This window comes from Squalius cephalus (genome assembly GCF_949319135.1).
Source record: "Squalius cephalus genome assembly, chromosome: 2".
Classification (NCBI taxonomy): Eukaryota; Metazoa; Chordata; class Actinopteri; order Cypriniformes; family Leuciscidae; genus Squalius; species Squalius cephalus.
In genome coordinates this window covers 29,022,653-29,041,968 of record NC_137123.1, presented here as the reverse complement: position 1 = coordinate 29,041,968, position 19,316 = coordinate 29,022,653, and the positions used below count along the sequence as shown (strand labels likewise).

At 36.2% G+C, this 19,316-nt stretch overlaps 1 protein-coding gene across 1 annotated transcript in view; it reads left to right on the top strand.

The window, feature by feature from the left end:
* The window catches only part of arhgap10 (Rho GTPase activating protein 10), a 76,646-nt gene that overhangs the window by 39,202 nt on the left and 18,128 nt on the right, over nt 1-19,316 (top strand). The window contains exons 4-18 of the mRNA XM_079851678.1: nt 435-506; nt 647-748; nt 2,273-2,383; nt 3,350-3,454; nt 4,127-4,256; nt 4,375-4,481; nt 4,588-4,682; nt 6,961-7,042; nt 7,371-7,410; nt 7,558-7,626; nt 7,968-8,042; nt 12,287-12,371; nt 13,112-13,170; nt 15,774-15,879; nt 18,412-18,571. Coding sequence (XP_079707804.1) covers nt 435-506; nt 647-748; nt 2,273-2,383; nt 3,350-3,454; nt 4,127-4,256; nt 4,375-4,481; nt 4,588-4,682; nt 6,961-7,042; nt 7,371-7,410; nt 7,558-7,626; nt 7,968-8,042; nt 12,287-12,371; nt 13,112-13,170; nt 15,774-15,879; nt 18,412-18,571 — 1,398 coding nt within the window. The remainder of the gene's footprint in view (nt 1-434; nt 507-646; nt 749-2,272; nt 2,384-3,349; nt 3,455-4,126; nt 4,257-4,374; nt 4,482-4,587; nt 4,683-6,960; nt 7,043-7,370; nt 7,411-7,557; nt 7,627-7,967; nt 8,043-12,286; nt 12,372-13,111; nt 13,171-15,773; nt 15,880-18,411; nt 18,572-19,316) is intronic.

Here is a 19,316-nt window from a genome sequence, read left to right as displayed (position 1 = left end):
TATATATATATATATATATAATATATATTTTTATTTTTTATTTTTATTCTGCTAATTTAATTTAAAAAAAAAAAATCTTAAAATGAACCCGAGAGTGTACTCTTATTAGATGAAAGTATTATAGTATCCAGCGTATTTGTTAAACAAATATGGAAGCAGTGGGGGAAGTGTAGAATTTTATGAATGGCAGCCATTCAATTTCTGTAGAAATCTGTGGAGCTATCTGATTTATTACAGTTTCTGTGCAGGTTTAGTCATGACTACGGAATAGGTGATGCAATGATGTCACCTTTATTGACATTTAAAATTGAAACCTACAATGTGTTCGCTCAAGTTTTAATGAAAGAAAATCATCCTGTTTTTGCTAATGTTTAATATAATTAAATTAAATGGTCGAATATTACATATCACATTACTGAATTGCATTTTCACAGATGAGAAACATCACAGAGACACTGATGAAGCCTTTAGAAAAGTTTCGGAAAGAGCATCTCGGCTCAGCAAAGGTAAAATTCTAGATCTTCACTGTTAGCTCCCACATTTAGGATGTTTGCGTTGATGTAATTAAAATAAATGGAAAAATGTACATTTATTGTAACCAGTTCCATATATTAAAAATAGTAAGTTCCTACATTTGATATTTCAGGCCGAGAGAAAGAGGTACGAGAAGGAAACAGAGAAGTACTACAGCTCGCTAGAGAAACTTTTGAACATGTCAGCAAAGAAGAAGGAACCACAATTACAGGAGGTACTTTACATTTCATTCTTCCCACACACAAGATGGATGTGTAATGCAAACTATTTTTATAAATGCTTCTTCTTTATCTCGTGAAAAAAAAGAAAAGAAGATTTTTAAGTCAAGGTCAATGGTTTTCTAAATTCTTGACTATACTGTTTATTGCAGTTGTTTAGTGAAGGTACAGTCTGTCATTATTTCTACTATATATAAGAAGCTAGGCATCTCACTTGATCGAACAATGTCTGGGGAACATAACCTTTTAAGGCGTACCCATCAGCCATGAATGTTGTGTACATTGAGCACAAAAACCACTAGAGACTGTTGAAATTTTTATGGTGGGCCATTATGTTCCTCTGGACCTTATGACGTGTGTTTTTTGGCTGTGGTTTTAGCAGTGGGCTATTTAGTGTCAGACTGGTGTTCACAGCAGACAAACTTCTAAGTATAAGATGCATAGAAATACTTAAGAATGCCAGAGAACTGCTACATTTTCTCCAGTTCATAAGACACTTAAGTTGTCATGGGCCATGTACACATTGACTCCAGACAAATATGGTTAGGGGTGAGGATTTTGGTCATTCAGTCTAATCTAGTACGCAACAAATTATTCTGCTGTACATATTTAGACACTGTTACATCTCAAGACAACAACTCAAAACTCAGTGTTAATGCAGACATTCATGTATATATTAATTTTATGCTGTGTCTCTCCACAGTAGTTTCTCCCACCAGTCCTATATTTACAATGCAGAATAGGCACTCTGTTTAAAGCATGGGCTTAATGATTTAAAAAAGAGAATCTGTTGGTAGTGGTTTATAAAAAATAAAATAATCAGATGATTACGTCTATAATAAATGTTAAAACTAGCTAATGTCACAAACACCATTTGGGTTAAAGTTAAACTATTGATGTCCAATTTTCTTGTTTACAAGAAATCTAAACATTGCTGTGGTTATTGCAATGCCAACTGAATGAATTTTGGGAGTTATTCCTGTATTCGTTATATGCCAGAATGCATAACACACACAGGACAAAAGCTTAAGTGATTCATTCCCACATTTAAATGCAGTTGCCAAAACTTGGCAGTGTGTATGTGGGCATAGATTCCTTCAATTGCAAGTTCAAGATCCAAGTTCTTTTGGTAAAGCTTTGAGACTTTAAGCCTACATAAGTGTGTTTATTTATGATGGAGTTCGCCATGGAATGTTGCTAAGAGACGTCAGTGTGATGCACTGCATTTAACTGTATTTGCACAACTAATAACTATATTAAAGTAGTTACTGTTTAGCACTGTTTACATTCACACAGTACTTTACTCAATTGCATGATCCAAGTCATTTCTTTGTTTTCAGTGTTCAATTTTCAGAATAAGGCCCTTTGTGTGTTGTAAGGCAGGCAACACATGGACAGGCAGTCAGCTTTTGGAAACGCCATATCTCCATCTGCGTATCTTAAGTCACTCTTAATTTTCATGTGATGACTTCTGTTTCTTGTTTTCTTCAACTTTTTTTTTCATTCTGTCTGTCTTTCAGGCAGACGTGTCGGTGGAGGCGATGAGACAGCACTTTCAGGAGACGTCTCTGGAGTACGTTTGCAAGCTGCAGGAGATACAGGAGAGAAAGAAGTTTGAGTGTGTTGAGCCTGTGAGTGCATGACCCTTCATCCAGATGGTCATTCAACTTGATTTGTTTCAACATGGTTTGCTTTCATGTTTGTCTATCAACAGCATTTGGTTTGGTTTCACATGCCACTAAAAAGAAAGGAAACACATTTAGTGAAATAACTCTCAATGCTGTGAAGCGATTGTACAGCACCAGAATACACGATACAAATATACGTTTATTAATATATTTATACATATACACTATTTCATCTGTATTGTCATAACACTTAGTAAAAAGCTGCCGTGTGCACCAAATAGAATAACAAAAATTAGGGCTATGTTTGGAATGGCGTACTGGCATAATACTCTACAAATTTTATACAAAACTGAGTTGAAAATGAATAAATTAAACTTTGATTATAAAATGAAAGTGGACACTATGTATATATAGGTTAGTTACATAATAACAGTATTGGTAACCATAATGCTATCTACACTAGTCTGTTATGCTCACCAAGGCTGCATTTATTTGTTTAAAAATACTGAGGAAAAAGTGTAGCCTTCCGTATATCAAATAAATAAATGAAACAGAATTATATTCAGTGAGAGCTGTAAGTACAGCATGGTTACATTTGGTGCAATTACCACACACAAAAGCCTCTTTTAAATATGGGTTTGTCCAGGCCATTTGCAAGTGGGTCTATTTGGGCCCGCATTCTCACTAATTCACCTAGGACACACAATTTAATAGTTTGCATAAGCACATAAATTAGTATCCTTCTAATTTAGTTGAGTGTTTTAGCAGAGCAAATATTTACCTGATTACTTTCCAGTTTATGGATGTCTGTTTGACTTTCTACTTACATGAAACCGTGTTCTTTGACATCACATAGAGATTTAGACACAAAAACATATATGAACATGGTGGTCCTAGTGGATATAAGTAGTTCTATTTATTTATTTATTTTCTCTCATTCCCTTCTTCCCCTCTCTCTCTCTTGTGCAGATGCTGGCATTCTTTCAGACTGTATTTACTTTCTATCATCAGGGATATGAGTTGGCCAAAGATTTTGATCATTACAAAAAGGCCCTTCAAATCAATATTCAAAATGTAAGTAAAAACTTTCATAATGTTTTTGACTTTAATACACTAAACTTTAAATCTTTTTCGTAAAGATTTGTAAAATATAGGCTATATATGTTTTATTTCATATATGCAATGAATAAGTAAAATATTAAACATAAACAGCATATAAACTGTTTATCAACACATGTAGAGTGATTTGCCAATATGTGTCAGTCTTCACTCACATTCTTCTTGTTAATATTATTGGCTCGCTGAGTGACATGGAAAGAGAGTTACCAAGACAGGATACAGCAGCGTTTTGAGAGGGCCAAGGTTTCCAAGGGAAACTTAAAGGCCTTTGTTTGCGTTGACCTTCCATTGTGTTTAACTTCTAAGCCGGAAGTTTGAGAGTCGACTTCCTCCCTTGTCCTATTTGATTGGACCGCGTCACTGTCCTCGCTGGTGTTTTGTTTTGAATCAGTTATAAATCACTTGTGATGGTCAGGGTCAGAGTTCTGAGGATGTATAGATTGAAAACATAGATTAGAATGTTTAAGAACATTGAGGTGGGTTTTTTTTTTATGGATTGAGTAATTTCCCAATGTATTCCAAAGATTTTGGGAATTCCATAAGTGTAAATTCCCAGATACCAGGCCCTCACAGAATTTGTAAAACTTACTCAATGATTGTGTTATTTTGTTGTGCCTCTGCTTTCAGACTCGGAGTCGTTTTGAGGGCACACGCTCTGAGGTGTATGAGTTATTGAAGAGAATCAAAGAGTCGCCACAGGAGTACAGACAGACCAGCCCCATCAGCAGCGAGGGCTATCTTTACATGCAGGAGAAACGTACGCAAGACAATTTTTATGATGGAACTCTTTTGTGCCTATTACTTTTACTGACTGTCATGCCATGTATCCTGCGCTTTGCTGGTTGCATTACAGATAGTTATTGCTATTTCTGCAGGACCTCCTCCTTTTGGATCCAGCTGGGTGAAACGCTATTGCACGTTTGTCAAAGAACAAAAAATTCTACACATGAAAACGTTTGACCAGAGATCAGGCGGGAAGCTTGTAAGTTCTCATCACACATGACACGCTAGTCTTGATAATGGCATGTTTCGTATAATATTAATGTATTGCTGATCTGCTGTTCACAGAATGTTCTGTATCCTTTCAGGGTGAGACGGACTCTGTTACAATGAAGTCTTGTGTCCGCAAAACCACAGACACACTTGACAGGAGGTTCTGCCTAGACATAGAGATCACAGATCGGTATGTTGGCCATGCCTCCGGTTATAATGGTGTGCATGAATAAATGTAATGATGCGTTTCTGATTCACCAGAAATAATGTCATTTATGCATAAAAAATAAAAACTTTAACAATGTTTTACTATTCCTTGACAAGTAGATTTTTTGCTTAAAGGGGACATGAAATAGAAAATCAAAATGTCCTTTCTATTTACACATCATAGTTTACTCTATAATACAAACTTACTGCAAGTTTCTTACCCAGCTAACTTCCCTGTTGAAAATAAGTTGAATTAAGTTGAAACGCCCCTTAACAGGCACATGTAAATCAAGGATGTGTACTCTTAGCAACTCATGTCTGTCCACCGATCACAAGAGTGGTACTGCTGTTGAGCAAAACCTTCGGAAGTTATTTTGTCCCTGGATGTAGACAAACTGCTCTTCCCAAAATGGTGCATACCCTTCCCAAGAGATCAAACTATTAGAAATGCAAGTTTTAAGTATATTTTTAACAGCTGGCCTTAGTGATTGAAAGAGAATGGTTTTTGTTTGGTCATCTCATTTCTGAACGGACTCTTCATTTTTTTTATTAATCTCAACAAGCTGACAGTTTTTCTAAATGTCTTGTATTGCAAGCTATACCAGTGGCAAGTATTTTGTCTTCAGAAGCAATCATTGTGGTTGCATTGGATATTTTTTTGCCAATCAGTTTGCCAAGTGTTTTGTGACAGAGAGTGAACATAAAGATCTGATGCATTTTATGACCCCTTTGAAAACAAATCCAACAAAATTAGTTGTTTTTGATTGTTAAGGTTTATTCATTTAACTTATGATGATAATACACAGGAAAAGAAAAACAATAGGACCGTAAATCCCTCTGAAACTACTGTGTTTAACATGAGTGCGAGACAAATTAGATTCATTGGCACTACATCTCATTTGTCAGAGGATAAGGAAAATCTAAATATTTTGATCATCCAGGATACACTCAGAACCCTCATTAATCAAAGCCAAAGCTGAACCGGGCAGAGTGTATGATGAACGCTAATCGTGTGCTTCATGAGGCTGGTTAGTGGAATCTTTTAAACAGCACATCAGGATGTTTCCAAATTAGGATATGACTCAATATCAAAATGAATATGCCTTTGATTTCCATAATCCAATGTATTTCCAAGTGAAAAGGATCTTAAACAAGAAAAATTACTGTATTTTGGTCCGTTTCAAATTGATTGGACAGTCAAAGTTAATAGACAACCCCAGATTTGCACCATAAAAGCTGCATGTGTGCTAGAGCTGCACGATTAATTTTTTAAAAGATCGCAATCTCGATTCAAACTCCCACGCGATCTCATTCCTAAATGACAACATTTCGCCTGTGTCTATTAAACCTGGAACGTTCAGATCTGCGTCTGCGCCACCGCTGATCCAGAGAGAGCAGTTGTTATATATAGTGTAAATATGAAACAGCTTCACAGTCTTTTAAACCACACAGTATAATTTCTGTGTTAAAATATTCATATATTCATAGAAGAACTGGAATAAAAGTTTATAGTTCAGACATATGTAAACACTATCAAAATAGAGTAAATCACCTTTTGAAAGTACATAACTTGACACTTCAAATAACAATTGTATATATTACTTTGTTACGCCACCAGGTGGTGACAAGAGACTGTTAAAAAATCTATGTCATTGAATCATTCATTTAATTGTTAAAAAAAAACTGATTAATGTTCCCAGTAATGAAACAATGAAGTATTTATGAGTGAGTCATTGAATCATTCATTCAAACCATTCATTTTTTCAAATAATTCATTCGGATTTTAAATAGACTCCAGCATTTATCATTTTTTTCAGAAACTCTTGTAAATGACATGTTATTTTGTTTAGTTGTCTGTTCAGAATCGTGAAAGAATTGTGATCTCTGTTTGAAACCAAAAATCGTGCAGCACTAATGTGTACTTTTCTCCTGTATGTAAAGATAACCCTCGCTTCTGAAGGGACTGGTCTGTCTGTATTCCTTTCATTCTCTTCGTTAACTTAACTTCATTAACACTCAAAGTGTGTGCCCTCAAAACAACTCTGTGTCTGATCCAGAGGCACAACCTTAAAATAATAGAAACATGAAATGGAAAGGCACTTTACAGTTACTACATTTTGATAAAACAATTTTGGAGCTGTTTAGAAATGAATCATGCACTAAAAGACAAATAATCTACAATAAGTTGTTGTACAATAATAGTTGTGTTCAGTTTTAATTTTGTATATAGCAGCAGGCTAAGTCTGTGTGTTTTTTTCTAGACCAGGTACAGTGCTGACAGTCCAGGCAATCTCAGAAGATGACCACAGATTCTGGATGCATGCGATGGGAGGAAAGGAGCCGGTGTGTCAATCCCTCACTTCAATTTAAAGCTATATTCAGTCAAAATAATTATCTGATTATCAGTTGACAAAACATGAGGTTAATTTAAATTGTAGTAATATTGAAAAACATAAACACACACACACACACACACACACACACACACACATATATATATAAAATTTCAATCATCTACTGACCCCAAACTTTTGAATGGTGGTGTGTATTTCAAAGCATTTTAATGATCAATAATAGTCTCTTGTTTGGTATATAAATTCAGTTCTGTTTGGTGTAATGTGTTTCATGCTGGTATGGTTTGTGTTTTCTGATGTTTATCTCTCACGCATAGATGCAGTATCTTAACCGAACACATTCAAGAGAAAGAGGAAGTGAGTGAACTCAAATTAATATCAGAGCTACTGTTTATAGCTAAAGTTTACCTTTAATTGTAGTGCTTATGCACAAACAAACAAAAATGTATATGCTTGTGTTTATTGATGGTGCATATATTATAATGGCATTTGTGTATTCCATAGTCGATGCCCAGTTGGATGATGTGGGAATAAGCTTTGTGAAAAATTCAATAAACGCCATTGAAGCCAGAGGTAAATCCCAGTAATGTTTTAATATATGAAAATCACATACAAAATAAGTAACAGCATGTTGTAATGCATATAAAAACATATCAGGCATTATTTACAGTTTATTGTCTATCAACAAAGGAAAACTTCTGCTAAAACCTTCAGTAAGGTTGCATACTGTAGTAACACCCTCTGAACACTAGAGAGCAGAATGATCTAGCAGTTTTTCTCAGCCCAAACCAACAACCTGTTGTGCTTCATTCTGGATAATGCAGGAAAAGCTTGGTGTGCTATTTAGTTTTTCCAGATCAGCTGGGATGGTTATAGAGTACCTAACTGTTATTGTTTTGTTTGTTTTTTTGCAGGTATTAATGATCAGGGTCTGTACAGAGTGGTTGGAGTCAGTTCAAAAGTACAGAAGCTTGTCAGTTTTATGATTGGTAAGTTGAGCCTTGTTGATAGGTCTGTAATTGCTGGTCAGATTTTGGTGATTTTCTTTGAAGCACCATAATTGTGTCTAGAGCCAGTGTCCTATTGAGTCTCATTGGCATTCAGACATTCATCTTGTCTGGTGTCTGTCTGTATGTCCCGTTGTCCTGTCCTTTAGGTGACACCTGACTCCATTACTGCAGGCAGGCAATCAGATTTCTCTCTCTCTCTCTCTCTCTCTCTCTCTCTCTCTCTCTCTCTCTTCCTTGATCCTATTTCGCCTCTCCCAAAAACCCAACACGATCTGATCACACTCTATCGTCATCTCTCTTATGCTCCTGTTCCATGCTCATCTATCATTCTTTCTTTCTTTTGGGTTCTCTCTCTCTCTCTCCTGCAGTCGTAGCATGAGCTGGTATCTCTCTGCTCTGAATGCTAAATGCTGTGTCGAGTCGGCAGGCTGCCTGTGCCCCTGCTGCTACATGAACTCAGCCACTCCAGAGTCTAATAGCCATTAACACTCTATACGGATCCACTGTCCTCATCTGAGAACAGCCTGAGCCCTTGTAGTTGGTTCATGAACTTAAAAACCTGCCAAATGTCCAGAGCACAACCAACTATCCATCTCATTTTCAAATTCAGAGCACTGTCATTAACAGGTTCTGCTGTCGCTGGATTATATCCACACATTCTCTTTATTTAAAGGGACAGTTCATCCAGAAATGAAAATCATTTAATCATCATTTGTTGTTCCAAACCTGTATGCATTTCTTTCTTCTGTGGAGCATAAGAGAAGAGAACATTTGCAACCAGTTTCTTTCCCCATTCCATTCTATTTCTTATCTATACAATGGAAGTCAATTGGAAACCGAACTATTTGATTACCAACATTCATCAAAATATATTCTTTTGTGTCCCACAGAATAAGGAAATTCATACAGGTTTGAAACAACTTTAGGGCGAATAAATGATGTCGGAATTTTTGGGTAGACTAAAGTTTTAAGGTCTACACAATTAGAATTATGCATTTAGAATTTTTTTTTTAATGATGTAGGGTTATGTAAGTGAATCTTTACAAAGAAATATAATACTATACGTTAGTATCCAGATGAATCCGTTCCACAGCGATATAATCATAACGCCTGTATGCCAATTTCAATTGCTATATTTGTTTTATTGACAGACTCTTCCTCACAATGTGACTCAGGAGGATGAGCATACATTATGTTGTATTGAGATGTCGGTAGAATGCAAATTAAGTGTTAAGATGAAACCACATAGTGCTAAAACGTTATCTGTATCAGAGACGTGATGTGCTCACAAGTCACAACACTTAAGGATTCATTGTGCTCACAAGGAACACTGGTTGAAAACTCAGGTAGTTGACATGCCATTTTAATAAAGCAATAAGCCATGAGAGGCCAAGCGACTGTTATCATTTATTAACAGCATTTGCAGAACCTGCATCAATTTTATAACAACTTCTAGTTATACAAAATAATCACAATCACAACAAACAAAAAAAAGCAGCAAAACTGTTTTGAACATTGATTATAATAAGAAATGTTTCTTGAGCACCAAATCAGTTTCTTGAGCATTGAAGACTGGAGTAATGAAAATGCAGCTTTTGCTAATAAATGACATATATATTAATATAAAATATATTACATTTAAAAGTTTAATTTGAAGTAATACTGCACAGTTTTGCTGTATTTTTGATCAAATGAATGTAGACTTCTGCAAAACTTATTTCAAAAATATGTTTACTCCAAACTTTCAACAGTAGTTTCAAGTTTGTGTATACAGTCTGTGTATCCCAGGCTGTCTGAGGGTTGAGTTGAGGTTATAGAACACCAGCGTTTTAAAGGAGAGCAGAACTGGGAAAGAGAGAATTTATCTCTGTCTCAATCTCTTCTCTGCTGTTTGTGTCGTCAACAGCGGACTGCATTATAAAATGTAAATAGTTTAGAACAGGTTGGAGCACGTTGAATTCAGCGACTTGACTGAATACAATCAGACTTGCAGTTTAAGACAGAGAATATTTATATGCCTTTGCAGATAGCACACAATGATTCAAACTGCCGTTCAGGTTTGATTGAGAATGAATTTACTTATATATATATATATGACTAAAATGTTGTACATAAGTGACCTAAGACATTTTATGACTATCTACTGTGTTATATAAAAACACATTCAGACATTTCCATGGTAACAACATTTGCATACTCTTTGTCCAACCTCCTGGCAGGAAAGTATTTATATATCCATAAACCCATATGTGAGCTGTGATACTACCTCAAATGTAGAAGGGAAATTAACTGAATGAATCAGTCCTCCATATGTCCTCCCCTCAAATCGTCCGTACTCTGACCCTCAGCCCTTTCTCTGTCTCACTTTCTTTATCTTTCTCATTGTACTTCATCTATACTGAGCATCCTAATCGGGTCCTAGTAGGGTTACACTAAAACTGGCTCAGAAATGTTTTATCACGAGTTTATCATTTATTTCTGCTTTTTTTCTTTTCTTTTCTTTTTTTTAGTTGCAATTTTAGGCATTACAGGGATTATTCAAAACAAATAAATAGAAAAGAACAAAGGGAGGTTAGCACATCACAAGTCAAACATACAAGTGAAACATGAAACCTCCATCTGAATCCCTTATTTCTGCTTCTTTTAAATGTGTTTTGTGTTTATTTTGATTGTATCATTTTACTGTTGTCCCAGCCTTTTCAAAATGCACTACTGTTGAAAAGTTTAGGGTCTTTTTTTAAGAAATTAATACTTTTATCCAGCATTCATAATGTTGCAAAATTATAGTTCAAATGAAGGCTGTTCTTTTGAAAGTTCTTATTCATCAAATAATCCAAGAATCCTGAATATTTTTATCATAGTTTCCACAAAAATATTAAGCGGCACCACTTTTTTTAACAGTGATGTAAAAAAAAAAAAAAAAATAGAAAAATGTTTCTTAAGCACTGAGTCATCATATTAGAATGATTTCTGAAGGATCATGTGACAGTGAAAACTGGAGTAATGGCTGCTGCAAAACAAAAAAAAATGATTTGCCATCATAGGAATAAATTGCATTTTAAAATATATTAAAATAGAAACCAGTTACAGTGTATTTTAAATTGTAATGTTTCACAATATTAATGTTTTCACATCACATGCAGCTTTGATGACCAAACAAGACAATTCAATTTTTTTTAAATAATCTTACCGATGTAAGGGGATTTACAGTCAAAGACCCAGAACCAGATATGATGAATGAAGAACCGGAGTCAGAATTATAATAAATTGAAGAAAAGTTTTACATTGAAGATAGCTTGCAGTTTCATCAGCAGAAGTCAGCTTTTCATAGGCCACCCCGCTTACAGTTACAAAGATCACAGCAGTTATACCCTTCACCAAGGTCTAAGCTACGTCCTTGCTTCAGGTTGAATGATTCTCATTGGCTAAGAAATAGATAGACATAGTAATTTTCCACACATATACAGATAGACTGAAGCATATCTCCATCGATTAGGCAGCTGATACTTGGACCCTGAAGTTAGGCACGTCGTGACCTTCCAGGTCACAGATTTGGGTTGCTGGGCGCCAGCATGTCCAGAACAACAACTCAGTCAATCTCCAATAATGCCAGTTGTTCCTTAACCTGTAACCAAGAAGACTAACACACACACCGACACACAGCTTCTTCAAGGTTGGATTTGGCCAGGCTCGAACTATAAACAGGAGAGTCTTCTCAAAACATCAAGATAATACGTTCTTTCTCTCAAGGAGAGGACACTTTAGTCTAAATGGAAAGTAAGGCTTTAACTAAGAAATGGTCCCTTAAACTATAGACTTAAATGATCCCTGTGACCATTGCTGGCAGAGTACCCTAGAAAAGCAGGTAAATGTATTGACATGTTAAAGAAGTCCATACTTCATTTCTGGAAGCCGGGCTAAATGAGCAAGCGTTGTTACTGCATTCAGATATCAAATACAGACATTAGAGAATACATGAAAAGAACATTTCAGTAATCACACTGGTAGCTTCTATAACAAAGTAAAATCTCATAAGCTTAGAGAAGTCATTCAACTCATGTGATGTTTAGAAGGAAAAATATGGATTAGGCTAATACCTTGATTATAATCACTCATTAGATAGGAGCAGTAGATCCAAAATCCACCCCCTTCACCGACCATAGTTTTTTGCCCTCTAATAAAGATGATTTGATCTTAATTCTTTATTGTTTTGTGATCTGTAGATGAGAAGAGCAATGAAATAGATTTAGCAGCCTGTGAGGACTGGGATGTCAAAACCATCACCAGTGCTTTAAAGCTTTACCTGAGGTGAGTTTGTACTTTCTACATTCTGTTTCTGTTTGCAGATAATAAACACAACATAGTTTCTATATATCCTTTCTCTATATGTACTGATTGTAATTTGACAGAATAGGCCTACACCATTCAGCATTAAGACAATTGCTTGTTTCTAAGTAAACTTTAGTTTAAAGCTAACTTCAAGTGTGAATCCTCAGCAAGAAACCTACTGTATGGGCCTTTTCATTTATAAATCGATTTAAATCTCAAATAAAAGTATCAAGGATAAATGTGTTCATGTGAAATGTCAAGGTTTTTTTAGTGAATTTCACAGTGGGACATTCCTTTCAGTGATAAAATATGTGTATTTTACACAATTAATTAATATTGCTTTTAACTGATTTCTGTAATAACTGATTTGTAACAATAAAATAGCACAAGGCAGCTTTTGTAATGCAGCAGAAAAAGAGTTATATGTGTGTTTTGTCTTTGTACTACACTACAAGTATGAATGATATTGGTGTGCTCATTTTGGGCTAACGGTGCTGGGACGTGTGCCAGATACTGAGCGAAAGTACCTTCAGATGAACTTGGTTATCACAGTGTGTATGTGTGTTTGTGTGCTCATCTAATTTCTTGCAGTGATCAGCCACATTAATCATAGTGTTGTGTATATAATAATGCCCAATAAAGCCGATAAATCTCTCCCCCTCTCTCTCTCTCTCTCTCTCTCTCTCTCTCTCTCTCTCTCTCTCTCTCTCTCTCTCAAGGAGCCTTCCAGAGCCACTAATGACATACGAGCTGTATAAGGAGTTCATCGTCCCTGCAAGTAAGGTCTTTGTCCTTGCTTAGACAATAATCAAGCAATACCCAATCAATTACTTGACAAATGCCATACAATTATAATATGTGCATGTCAGTGAGAAAAGAGCTTATGATTTGTGAAACTCTTAAGGGGGGTAAATGCTTGTCAAAAGTATCACTGAATTAAATTCCGTTGAAGGACATCTGAAATATGAAAATGACTGCCAAAGATGGTTGTCCTCAGAAGGTTGTCGTAGGTTATTGTAGGTGTTGTCAGTCAATAGAGGCAGGCCTAAACTACTGTTAGTTATTTTGCTTTTGACAGGCCCACAGGGACTTATTGTATTCAGGTCCCTCTGGAGCAACATTTAGCCACTACTCCACTTCAGCCAATATAGTTACACCCAGTGTTGTTATTGTTAGCTAAAACTATTAAAAATGATTTATAGAGCTGAAATAAAATAAAATATAAATATTACATGAAAAACGCAAATAAACTGAACTGAATTAACTGAAATAAGTTAAAGTTGAAGTTCTAAATTACTAAAACTAAAACTGAAATGAAAATAGATTAAAGCTAAATAGAAATGAAATTAATTAAAACTAATAAAAATGACAAGCACATGACTAAATTATGAAATTAAAAACAAAAATTATCGAAACATGAAACAACAGTAATTTTGAAAATATAAAAAATTCTGAAAATATAAAAATAAAAGCTAATTTAAAATATTAATTAAAAACTATACTAATACAGTAGCCTAGAAATCTAGACGCACCCTAGCGGCAGCACATTTTATTTTGCAGCCAGGGTGGTCTAGCAACTCTCCGTTGGCTTTCGAGCTGGAAAAACCAAACTCTAGTCAGGCTCACATAAATACGCGCCTGATGGCCAATATTCCAGCAGTAAGAGCAGAGTGTGAAGATTGAATTAGTTGAGCAATAGCACAGCTGGACATAAAAAATTGTATTCCACACAACATAATGGGAGATATCAGAATACAAAAGAGGACAAATGTTGGTGTGCGTCTCGCTGGCTCATCTCTGACCAGGACAGGAAATCTTTGTGGTGTATCGAGAGCTATGGTATCTAGGGTAATGTCGGCATACCACCACGAAGGACGAACCACATCCAACAGGAGTAACCTTCCAGCTGCCCAAATCACTGCAGAATTAAATACGCACCTTGACTCTCCTGCTTCCACCAAAACTGTTCAACGGGAGCTCCAAGGAGTCAATATTCATGGTCGGGCTGCTATAGCCAATGTTGGTTTCAGTGGTGCCAACAGTGCAAATCTTGGGCTGTGGACCATGTACAATATGCATTGTTCTCTGATGAGTCCACCTTCACTGTCTTTCCCACATCTTTAAGAGTTACGGTGTGGAGAAGCCCTAAAGAGGCTCAACACTCGGACTGTTGCTGCCCAGAGTGAAGCACGGGGTGGATCAGTGATGGTTTGGGCTGCTATATAATTGCATTCCCTGCTGTGCTTGATGGGCGCCTCACTTTCAATGACTACTGAACCGTTCTGGAGGAACATGTCCACCTAATGGGTACAAACATTGTACCCTGAAGGGGTGCTGTGTATCAGCATGATAATGCACTGATACACACAGCAAGACTTGTGGCAGAATGGTGTAAAGTTGAACATCTCCCATGACCTGCACAGTCACCAGATCTGAATATTTTTGAGCCACTTTGGGGTATTTTGGAGGAGCAAGTCAGAAAAGGTTTTCCTCCACCAGCATCACATGGTGTCCTGGTCACTGTTCAGGAAGAGGAACGGCTCAAAATCCCTCTGGCCACTGTGAAGGACTTGAATGTGTCATTCCCAAGATGAACTGATGTTGGTTGGCCGCAAAAGAAGGCCCTACACCATATTAATAAATTATAGTGGTCTAAAACAGGTGTTTCGGTTTCATTGTTAAACACCTTTATATAAATAATACAAAAGTAACACTGATTACACCAGCCGTAATAAAACATCAAAACCTGAAAGGATTGGGATTTGAACAAATTAAAAATATCATATTATATTTTAATTTATTTCCTGGACCAACTTTGAGCAGTATCTTGAGATGCTTCTTTTTTAGGAGTTTCTATGCTGGTCATTTGTAGGCTAGTTTTCCTGTACTGTTTGGTCCTACTAATTCAATAATATTTAAATATATATTTATTTTAATTAATTATATTACGTTTAAAACAATAAATACATTTTATTTATTTTCGAAATAATTTATACATAGGTGAAATTTATATTTGTCTACAAAACTAATTACAAACATTTAAGCATATGCATTTACATGTAAGTTCATGGAAACAAATTCAGCCAGATGTGTCCAGACTTTTGACTGGTAGTGTTTGTATTTAAGTCTTTAAAAAAAAAACTCGTATTACTCTTATTGTAAAGTGTAAACTGTGATACTGCATGTTTCATGATGTCTTCTAAAACCCCCCTTCTCTCTCTCTCTCTCTCTCTCTCTCTCTCTCTCTCTCTCTCTCTCTCTCTCTCTCTCTCTCTCTCCTCTCTCTCTCTCTCTCTCTCTCTCTCCTCTCTCTCTCTCTCTCTCTCTCTCTCTCTCTCTCTCTCTCTCTCTCTCTCTCTCTCTCTCTTTTGCTCTACACAGAGAGCGCTAGTCCAGAATCTAGAGTTCAGGCCATTCACTGTCTGGTTCATAAATTGCCAGAGAGGAACAGATTAGTGCTCAGTCTGGTAACCAAGCATCTCGCCAAGTGAGTGGAAGCTGTTTTTTCTCTCTCTTGTGCATACACAATTTTTTGTGTACATTCTCTATTTTATTTCTCCAACCTTTTACTTCTCTCGGCCGTCAGCCACTTTTTTTTCTCTCATTATTTCTCCCTCTCTTCATGCTTACCTTCACTACACAAACACACACCCTTCTTACTGGCAGCACCAGTAGGCTACCTCTGTTGCTGAGCAACAGAGCAAACAGGCAGACAGCACTCTGGAGAGAAAAGAGACTGAGCAAAGAGACAACTCCACATGGACTTTCATAGTCTCCATGCTGTTATCTAGATCAACAATTTTGTTTTTCTAGAGAGAAAAAAGCCTTTACCATCTCCTTTACATCCAACAACTGCAAACTTAGAGAAGAGAGTTATGCAACAGCTTTCTGTTAAGAGATTAGATCGGGTAATATATTTCTAAAAAAATGTTCGCTACCATTACAAGGCTTTACCTCAGGCCTAACATTTCTATATAATGTGAATGTAAGCAAATTGAGGATAAGCATATAATCTCTCTAACCTCCGGCAATCAGTGACTGGGCAGCCGCATTTCCTCAAAATATAGAGTGGGATTTGCTGGCAGCCAAAGATGTGCAATTGGAAATTAAATTCAGGTTATCCGCCACTAAATTCCTCTTCCATCCACTCCAGCCCTCGCAAAATGCTTTAGGAATTGGCGCAGTTGCACACCCATCAGAGATGGAGAGAAAAAAGCCAAATGTTGCCATGTTATCTGAAATATAATCAAAGAGGTGATTAATTGCTGTCTGTCTGTGGCATATCTTTTCAAAGTGCATCATTTAAAAATGGTAAACTGACCTTTCAGGGCTGTATGTTCGCATTGTTCTGAAACAGGGACAACATTTTTTTAAGTAAAAAAAAAAAAAAAAAAAAAAATTAACTTTTTTTACGTTTATTAGTTAAAATGTTTTTGTTAATGTTATTTTGCATTTCTGAATCTTTTAAACTGTCAAAGTTGTCAATAACCATTTTTAGAGGAAGAAAGGTTTTTTTTTGCTTTTTTCACTCTATTGGATATACAGTACTGTTCAAAAGTTTGGTGTAGGTAAGATTATTTGGTTACACTTTATTTTAAGGTGACGTAGTTAAGTTATGTGGTACTTACTCAAATAAGTACTGAGTAATATTAATTAACATTGAAATCGCAGCAATGGCCCGATTTACACCTGATATTAAGAAGTGTTTTCATTGATCGGATCACAAGTGGATGACGCTAAATAGATGTAAACGGTCTAAAATGTTTTGAGTTTGACTACTTTCAACCACTTCCGAAAACTTACTCGTGGCCGAATGCGTTCGAACAGTCACAAAAGTCCGCCTACTCTCTGCCTACTGACCTAATGCGCAAACATTATGGGAAGCGCACTGGCCAGACGGGATTCAAACTTTGTCGGCTGAAGACTCAAATTTGGGTTGGAATAAAAGAACCAAGCACAATGTTCTCTCACCATTCCTGATTTATAACACGCACTTGTGGAAGGCTTGGTCTTGCGGCTTTCAGAGCAGAAATGAAAGCTGCTGCTCTCTGTATGTTGTTCCGTCATCTCCGGGCGCGTTCATATGTGAATTGCTCAAGCTTATTTCGTCCATTAGATCAAAAGATCTGAAAAATTTACCCACCCATAGACCCTCCCCTCGAAGAAATCACGACTGAAGTGGTTGAAAGTGGACAAAAGAGACGGATTAACATACCAGGTGTAAACGGGAATGTGTCTCCCTCATCTACTTGATCCGAATGACCAAAAAGCATCTTAATGCCAAGTGTAAACAGGGCCAAGGTTTCCTCAAGGTGGTCTCGGATCATGTTTGTTGTTTTGTTTGAACTGAATTTAATTACCATGTTCAAACAGTATATATGCCTACATGAACCAAACTAAAAAGAGAAAATTCATCAGGTTCTGACTGCACTAGACGCACGTTTTTCATTGCGACTTACTGTAGGAAGGAATGATTTGTTTCTTATACAAAGGGTGGTAAGGATACACTTTCATATGATTTACAAATGGATCTACATGGAAAATATAATGAGTAAAGAAGTTTGGCTAAAACTTCTCCAACTGTGAGGCTAATTGCCAAAAAGGGTGAAAATTATATTTTAGTCATTCACCATGCAGTAAAAAAAAACACACACACACACACACTTTGAATATCTCAAGTTTTTGACATGCTGCCAACTCTCTCTTCACTAATGAAAGTCTTTTGGGTAATGGCGTTAACCCACCTCTCTCTTATTTTGTCATTTGTCTATAATTAACACAACCAGAGTAAATTCAGCAAGGATGCAAGGACACTGAAGATTGTGTCTCTAAGGAATCTTTGTAATAGGAGGTTAACTGCATCTAGTCTCACAATCAAAACCAAAAATACAAATGCAAATAAATTCAATGTACTCGCTATCTTTCCTCAAAATAAACAATGTGCAGTGATGTCTATCTTTCCTGTTCTTTGAAGTCATTTGATCATAACTTGATAACGTGTGTGTGTCTGTGTGTGTAGTGTTGCAGCCAACAGCAAACAAAACCTGATGACAGTGGCGAACCTGGGTGTTGTGTTTGGCCCCACACTCATGAGGCCGCAGGAAGAAACGGTTGCAGCCATTATGGACCTCAAGTTCCAGAACATTGTGGTGGAGATTCTCATAGAACAGCATGAAAAGGTAAGACTTCTCAAAACTAGTGAGGTGGCCAAAACTGTTGTCTAGGTTTGCAGATCGCTAGGTTTAAAGACACAACTACAACTCAGAGAGCATCACATTGCAGACAACAGACAGCTAATGAAATCTATTGATTTGAACAATGTTTGATTTTGAACTTTTCTATAAGGCATTGCCCATGCAGAGGTTGTTGTACTTCTCTTCACAGCCAGGAGGGGGAACCATGTGTTTTGACTGTACTCTTCTCAGTTAGCTTCTCTTTCTGACGCCTCAAATACAGTTGGACTACCATACTCATTTGACTAAAATACAGGTTAAAACACTGATTTAATCGGCTTTAGATGACAGTAATCTGGTTAATCCTAAAATGGGGTTTATTCTGAGGGACAAAGGGAGAAAGAGTGAGATTATTTCATAATCTCTGAATTATTTAGCCTTCATTTGAAACAGGCTGATGAATTGCTTTCATACTATGCCCAGTGTTGTGACCAATGATCATATTTTAGTATTCAAAATAAACACTAGGATCTATTAATCACTTTTGCTGATTAAATGTTCACTGTTTCATATTATCTTTTGTAAACTGATCTTGAACTAAAAACAATTACGTCATCATAATAATAATAATAATAATAATAAAGATTTAATTTGAATAATAAAATGTTGACAGAACAACAGGGGAATTTGTTTGTATTTATCATACACCATTTTTAAGATACATACATGCACCCAAACAAGATGTGGTTAA